Genomic DNA, 7,899 nt, shown 5'->3' on the forward strand with positions numbered 1-7,899 from the left:
AGAGAGAGAGATGGAGGGATAGAGAGACAGAGAGAGAGATGGAGGGATAGAGAGACAGAGAGAGAGATGGAGGGATAGAGAGACAGAGAGAGAGATGGAGGGATAGAGAGACAGAGAGAGAGATGGAGGGATAGAGAGACAGAGAGAGAGAGATGGAGGGGTAGAAAGTCACCGTGGACCAGCCCCCCCCCCCCAGAGACAGTGATGTAGTAACAGTGATGTAACTCTGGAGTAACACATCTTAAGGGAACGTGTGACTTCTCTCTCTCCTTCTCCCAGATGTCTCTCCCTCTGTTTCTGCCTCTCTCTCTCTGCCTCTCTCTCTCTGTCTCTGTCTCTCTCTCTGTCTCTGTCTCTCTCTCTGTCTCTCTCCATCCCTCTTGTAATCAGAGGATAGAAAACAGGCAGGGGGCAAAGGGAAGAATTCCCTCTCTCCACCGTCCCTATTTCTCTCCCCTTCTTTCTTCTCTCTGCCTCTCGACCCCTCCCCCTCCCCCTCCCTCCCCCCCCCCCCCCTACATCAGACAGCAGGTCTTAATGAAAATCTGTCCCTCCAAACCAGACTCGAAGCAAGAGCACATTTTTTCCAAGAAGCAGCAATGTGAAATGACTTGGAGGGGGAGTGGGAGAAGAGTCACAGACACAGAGAAGTGAGTTCCAACACCTGCCGGGAGTGGAAGTCTGTCCTGTCCTGTCCTGTCCTGTCCTGTTCTGTCCTGTTGTGTGTGCTGCTGTTCTAAGGGAGAGGAGATAGGGGGCTAGGGTTACGTAACACAGGGCTGGCCTGACAGTGGCGGCGGTTGTGCTAGATCTGTAAGATCTGGGATGACGAGCCTTTGAACTCTGGCAGTCAGCTGAAGCAGATATACATACGCACATGGAAACAAGGTATTCTAGCACACGATGCATCTACACACACACATGCACACATGCAAGAACACACACGCACACACACACGCGGGCACGCACGCACACGCACACACACACACACACACACGCCTATCTCCCCATGATCACTCGATCAATCGCCGCGGGAGAGATGGAGACTGGAGAGGAGGAGGAAGGACAAAGAGGTGACAGAGAGGGAAGATGAGAAGAAAAGGCAGGATGAGAGAGAGAGACAGACAGGCAGGCAGACAGACAGACAGACAGACAGACAGGAAGAGTGACATTACTGTAAACATGGATGTGTTTATACTGCCTGCTTGAAGCTGTGAGTCAGTCAGTCAGTCAGTCAGTCAGTTAGTCAGTCAGTCAGTCAGTCAGTCAGTCAGTCAGTGAGTCAGTCAGTCAGTCAGTCAGTCAGTCAGTCAGTCAGTCAGTCAGACATTCCCAGTCAATCAGTCAATCAGTCCTTCAGTCAGACAGTTAGTCAATCAGTCAGTCGGTCAGTTAGACAGTCCGTCAGTCAGTCAGTCCTTCAATCAGTCAGTCAGTCAGTCAGTCAGTCAGTCAGTCAGTCAGTCAGTCAGTCCTTCAATCAGTCAGTCAGTCAGTCCGTCAGTCAGTCAGTCAGTCCGTCCGTCCGTCCGTCCATCCTTCAGTCCTTCAGTCCTTCAGTCAGTCAGTCCTTCAATCAGTCAGTCAGTCAGTCAGTCTGTTAGTCTGTCAGACAGTCAGTTAATCTGTCAGACAGTCAGACAGTCAGTCCTTCAGTCAGTCAGTCAGTCAGTCAGTCAGTCAGTTAGTCAGTCAGTGAGTCAGTCAGTCAGTCCTTCAGTCAGTCAGTCAGTCAGTCAGCCAGTCAGTCAGTCAGCCAGTCAGTCAGTCAGTCAGTTCAGTCAGTCAGTCAGTCAGTCAGTCAGTCCTTCAGTCAGTCAGTCAGTGAGTCAGTCAGTAAGTCAGTGAGTCAGTCAGTCAGTCAGTCAGTTAGCCATTCAGTCAGTCAGTCAGTCAGTGAGTCAGTCAGTCAGTCCTTCAGTCAGTCAGTCAGTCAGTCCTTCAGTCAGTCAGTCAGTGAGTCAGTAAGTCAGTTAGTCAGTCAGTCAGTCAGTCAGTGAGTCAGTCAGTCAGTCAGTCAGTCAGTGAGTCAGTCAGTCAGTCAGTCAGTCAGTCAGTCAGTCAGTCCGTCAGTCAGTCAGTCCTTCAGTCAGTCAGACATTCAGTCAGTCAGTCAGTCAGTCAGTCAGTCAGTTAGTCAGTCAGTCAGTCAGTCAGTCAGTCAGTCAGTCAGTCAGTCAGTCAGTCCTTCAGTCAGTCAGACAGACATTCAGTCAGTCAGTCAGTCAGTCAGTCAGTCAGTTAGTCAGTCAGTCAGTCAGTCAGTCAGTCAGTCAGTCAGTCAGTCAGTCAGTCAGTCAGTCAGTCCTTCATTCAGTCAGACATTCAGTCAGTCAGTCCTTCATTCAGTCAGTCAGTCAGTCAGTCCTTCAGTCAGTCCTTCAATCAGTCAGTCAGTCAGTCAGTCAGTCAGTCAGTACAACAACCAGGCTACCCCTCCTTTGTTCTAATCCATGACCTACCTTCCCTATTACCTTCTCTTCCTGTGTCGTATCCCCTAATGATCCTCTATCCCAGAGGTCGGCAATTAGGTTTGGCCTCGGGCCAAAACATTTTTTTGCCACTAGATGGCGGGCCCGAACATAATTTAAGTAATTGATTGTTAAAAAATGTGACACGTTCTAATGCTTTGACTTTTCTTTCGAGAAATGTACACATCGCTAGTCAACTAACACAGCTTGTTTTGTGAGCCTGCTAACAATGTAAAGTAGTGTTATAATTAACTAGGTAGCAGTCCAATCCATTTCGTTGCAGTATTAGGCTTGACTAGTGAGTTTGTGTTGTGATTCTCAACAACGTTGAAACGTAGTTTCACCCTTTTCCATAGTTTTGAATAATAAATGTGTGGACTGACGATGTATCGCAGCCTAACTTATTCTAATAATTATTTAACATACTTTTATTCTGAATGATTCCCCCCTCCTCCAGACAAGGTCACATTATTTATTATTGGATTGGTTGTTTGCGTGTCGGGTGAAGTTAGCTAAACATTTAACCTGCTAACTAGCAAGAGAAACATAATGTCACTCTCCAAAGGTCTAAAGAGGAAAGTTGACGGCGAAAACAGGGCATTTAAACAGGAATGGACAGCAAACTATACGTTCATCCTACCTTTCATCAATGCAAAGCCGTTGTGAGACTCACATCTTCCGTGCTCACAATGTTCCCTTTCTATACATGCGAGTCTTCCTTTTCCTCAATGAATGTGATAAAGACGCACGAAGGAATCGATAGATGCATACAACATTTTAAAAAACTGCCTGCGGATTAAAGTGACGTCAATATCACCAGATATCAAGCAAATAGTGACCGATGGGAGATGCCACTTTTCACATTAAGTGAGTACCAAGCCTGTCGTTATTGTATTTAATAACCTAATTGTATTTTGTATATTTTGAATGAATGGCTTATGGCTCATTGTACTTATTATCCCTAATAGCGCGTTTGCTCTGTCGTTTCAGGAGCATAGGCCTACCACCACTTTTGCGCCGATTTTGCGTCAATGTTTTTCAGAAAATTAAACAGAATTTGCTTTGTTACTGTTCATATGTGTGTTGCAGTCACATACGTAAACATTACGTTTGAATGATTTAATGAGCTGATGTTATTTTTTTTTCAAACCACACACCGCATGTCGGCTATTTCAGCACCACGCCGTGTCCACCTGTTTATGATTCACTATGAGGGGTTCAGCGTCAGTGCGCTTCGGTGCACCCCGCTGCCTGATTGTCTGTCCCTGTGTCATTCACTCTCAACATGGATAAAAGTACAATAAGCATTATTCAGGTGGTGGTAGATTCTCTATTCGGACATTATAGGCGCGGTGTGGGACTGTCGGTCCGATATTGTAAAAAAAAAGAAAAAAAAAGAAGTGGATTCTCAAAATAATCTGCTGGGCCAAATATTATTGGTGACGGGCCAGCAATGGCCCACGGGCCGCCTATTGCCGACCCCTGCTCTATCCTATATCCCCTACCTTTCCTACGTACTAATATCATGCCTGGCTGATATCAACTCTCTTTGTTCCATCCACAGGAAGATAAAAAACAGAAAGAGAGAGTGAGAGAGAGAAAAGGAGACTAGAGAGAGAGATAGAGAGAGGCGGAATGAGATATATAATGGCACAGAGGGGTGACGGAGGTATAGAGATAGAGACATGGAGGAGAGGGAGAGAGAGCCTTGGCAGAGAGCAGGGTGTTGTGTTTGCAGACTAGTGTTATTTGAATTCCCCTCACAGGCACACTGTTTACTGGGCAGAGGGAGAGAGGGAGGGAGGGAGGGAGGGAGGAGAAGGGGGGGCAAGGAGAGAGGTGGAGAGGAGAAAGAGAATGAGAGGGGAGGGGAGGAGAGGAGGAGAGTGGGAGAGAGGAGAGAGCAGGAGGGGAGAGAGAAGAGAGGAGAGGAGGCGAGTGAGAGAGAGAGAGGAGGCGAGTGAGAGAGAGAGAGGGGCGGAGGGGAGGGAGAGAGGAGTATTGATTGTGAATAACTCAACACTTTCCCCCCCTACACACTCACACACACACACACACACACACACGCACACTCACACACACACGTACAATGTACAACTTTATCATAGAAAATAACTCACCGTCTTCTTTGCATTCCTCTGGCGGCTTGGCCTTCTTAGCCAGCCGAGGGTCCAGCCATGACGTGGTCTTAGTGTTGTGACTAGAAGGAAGATAGACAGATACAAGAGAGGGAGAGGGAGGAAGGAAGAGAGGAGGAGGGAGAAAGAGAGAGAGGGAAGGGGAGGAGAGGGAGAGAGAACAGAGGAGGAGGAGAGGGAGAGAGAAGTATTGATTGTGAATAACCCAGAGAGGAAATGCAAGACAGACAGACAGACAGAGAGAGAGAGAGAGAGAGAGAGAGAGAGAGAGAGAGAGAGAGAGAGAGAGAGAGAGAGAGAGAGAGAGAGAGGGTTTAAGACAAAGAGAAGAGATCTCAGTTAGCAGTACAATCTGAAAGGCAGACTCTGGGGCCCTGGGACTTGATGCTGCCAACAGACTTTGGGAGATGCAGCGAACTAGAGAACAGAAACGTGTCGTGACAGTTTCAAGTTTCAAGTTTATCGTTACGTCACATGACAGTGTGAGTGTGTATTCTTAGGCTTCGGTTCCTGACATCGCATTGCAGCACGAGACAGAGCGAAGACCTGAAGTTAAAAATCCAAATCCACACATGTTTGATGTGAATGTTGCTCTGTTTTCACAGGTGTGTCGCCATATCCCAGAGCCTACCTTGAAGGGATGGTTACACCAAATGACATCATGTGTTAGAGGTTCTAAACCACCTGACACAGAGACAAGGTTCTAAACCACCTGACATTAAGACACAGAGAGAAGGCTCAAGGTCCAAAATCTTCTAACTAATGATACACTCATTTGAGCAAAATCCCTCTTTTCTCTGCGTGTGTGTATGAGTGAGTGTGTGTGTGTGTGTGTGTGTGTGTGTGTGTGTGTGTGTGTGTGTGTGTATGAGTGTGTGTGTGTGTGTGTGTGTAAAATGGAACCCCCCCAAAAAATGGTACCGTAACTTACTTTCTGCAAAGATACAGAAAAAAATAAAATACACTAAAGGATAGAAGCAAATTGCGGCATTTCTGATTCATTCTTGTTGCCTAATACTTTTTTTTTTACAGTTTTACAGTCAACTATTCTGTCTATGATTACCATAAATCAAACCATTTTTATAATGAAATATTCATTCTTGTGAAAATCATTCAAACTATGTAATGCTCCCTGTTGTTAATGTTTTGTAAGTCAGAATGTTATGAATGACTGTGTATGCTTTCTGAGTGAACATTGTTGCCAGTGTATGGTTGAACGAGCTTCTTTTGAGACATGAATGAAGTGATTGACCAACATGCATGTTAGTAATGCAGACTGTATGAAGAGTTGTGACTCTGTGACTTCAGTATTGAACACTGAGACTTAGCGACTGTAAAAGAACTGTAATTAGGCCCCTATACGTTCTTCTATTTACCTTTTGTTCTTTTTATTATTACTACTCGATCGTTTCAGTTTGTAAAGCGTCTTTGAGTGTCTAGAAAAGCGCTATATAAGTCTAATGTATTATTATTATTATTATTATTATTATTATTATTGTTGTTCTCTGGTATGAGAAGAGCCGAGAAGAGCCTTGTTGTATGATGCACCTCCACATCACTAACGGCTGCCATGCCACTAAAGGCCTTCACACTGCCAGGCATGACCACATTGTTGACCTAGTTGCCAGTGAAGCGTCATCATCATCAACAGTTCAAATTCCCAAGCATTCCCGTGTTATGGCAAGCTGGTTCAGTGAGTATGTATTTTTCTAATGTGCCAAATACACCTGATGTTGTTGTTGTTGTTGTTGTTGTTGCTCCCAGTGAGCGGGCCGGCGCCTTGCATGGTAGCTTTTCACATTGGTGTGTGAATGTGTGTGTGAATGGGTGAATGAGAGGCCGTTGTAAAACGCTTTGGAGCAGCTTTGGGGCAGCTTTGGAGCAGCAAAAAAAAGCTCTATATAAGTGCAGTCCATTTACCATTTACCATTTACGTGGAGGAAGCCTTTTCTACCCAAAAAATTGTGGCCACATATTAGTGGCCTTGGCTTCAGGTGACAGCTAGTAACACTGATATTCAGCAGCCTTGGTCATTACCTGACAGTACCTGGCCTGATCATTGCTGGCCTTCCAAAGAAAAAAGTCAAGCCGCTTACTAGATCTTATTATTCAGCTGCTGTGGGAAGCTTAGATGTGCTATTTGTATACATGATAATCTGAACAGTGTGACCTTCTCTTATTTGGGTTATTTGATGTAATGCTTTACTGTGAAAAGAAATAAAGTGTTTAAAATATTAAAATGTGTGTGTGTGTGCGTGAATATGTGGGCCGGCTGTGGCGCAGGAGGTAGAGTCGGCGTCTACTGATCGCAAGGTTGGCAGATCGGCGGTTCGAGCCTCGGCTGGCCACATGTCAAAGTGTCCTTGGGCAAGACACTGAACCCCAAATTGCTCCCAGTGAGCGGGCCGGCGCCTTGCATGGTAGCTTGCCGCCATTGGTGTGTGAATGTGTGTGTGAATGGGTGAATGAGAGGCCGTTGTAAAGCGCTTTGGATAAAGGCGCTATATAAATGCAGTCCATATGTGTGTGTGTGTGTGTGTGTGTGTGAGCGAGAGAGAGAGAGAGAGAGTGTGAGAGGAGGAGAGAAGGTTGATGGTTTAGGTGAACTCAATGCATCAGGTCCTAATTAAAGAAGGAGAGAGAGAGAGAGGGCAACAGCTCTGTGTGTGCGTTTGTATACATACTCACACACACACACACACACACACAGACACATTAACAACACACGCTGTCACATACTCTATGAAGTAGACCTCTCCCTTCTCGGTGTAGGCCATCTCCCAGTTGTCCGGCAGGGGGCCCAGCTCCTCGTCGTCCCCCTCGGGGAGTTTGGGGGGAGACTTAGGGGGAGACTTGGTTTGGTGGTCCTCCCCCTCCATGGGGGGCTCGATGAAGGGAGGGGGCAGGTTGGGGGGCTCAACGGGAACCTCCTCTGAGGCATCCGTACTCTTGTCCTCATGTTCGCTGGACTCTGTGGATGAGACACACACACACACACACACACACACACAGGTTACATTACAGTGCATTTTATTCCATGCGATATTACTTCTCTACGACCCTCTCAGTTTTTTCTATGCCCCACACTCACAGACGCACGCACACACATACACTCACATACACTCACATACACTCACATACACTCACATACACTCACATACACTCACATACACATACATACACTCACACACACACACACACACACGCACACATACACACACACACACACACACACACACAGTCTCCTCTGATGCACACACACACACACGCACACACACACATTTACACAC

The 7,899-nt window shown here is 46.4% G+C and overlaps 1 protein-coding gene across 1 annotated transcript in view; it reads right to left on the bottom strand.

Moving 5' to 3' along the window:
- The window catches only part of magi2b (membrane associated guanylate kinase, WW and PDZ domain containing 2b), a gene marked incomplete at both ends in the record, with an annotated part of 102,645 nt that overhangs the window by 39,721 nt on the left and 55,025 nt on the right, over positions 1-7,899 (bottom strand). Inside the window, 2 exons of the mRNA XM_080545003.1 lie at positions 4,592-4,671; positions 7,349-7,580. Coding sequence (XP_080401129.1) covers positions 4,592-4,671; positions 7,349-7,580 — 312 coding nt within the window. The remainder of the gene's footprint in view (positions 1-4,591; positions 4,672-7,348; positions 7,581-7,899) is intronic.

The sequence above is a fragment of the Nansenia antarctica genome (genome assembly GCF_963989245.1).
Source record: "Nansenia antarctica genome assembly, chromosome: 14".
Taxonomy (NCBI): domain Eukaryota; kingdom Metazoa; phylum Chordata; class Actinopteri; order Argentiniformes; family Microstomatidae; genus Nansenia; species Nansenia antarctica.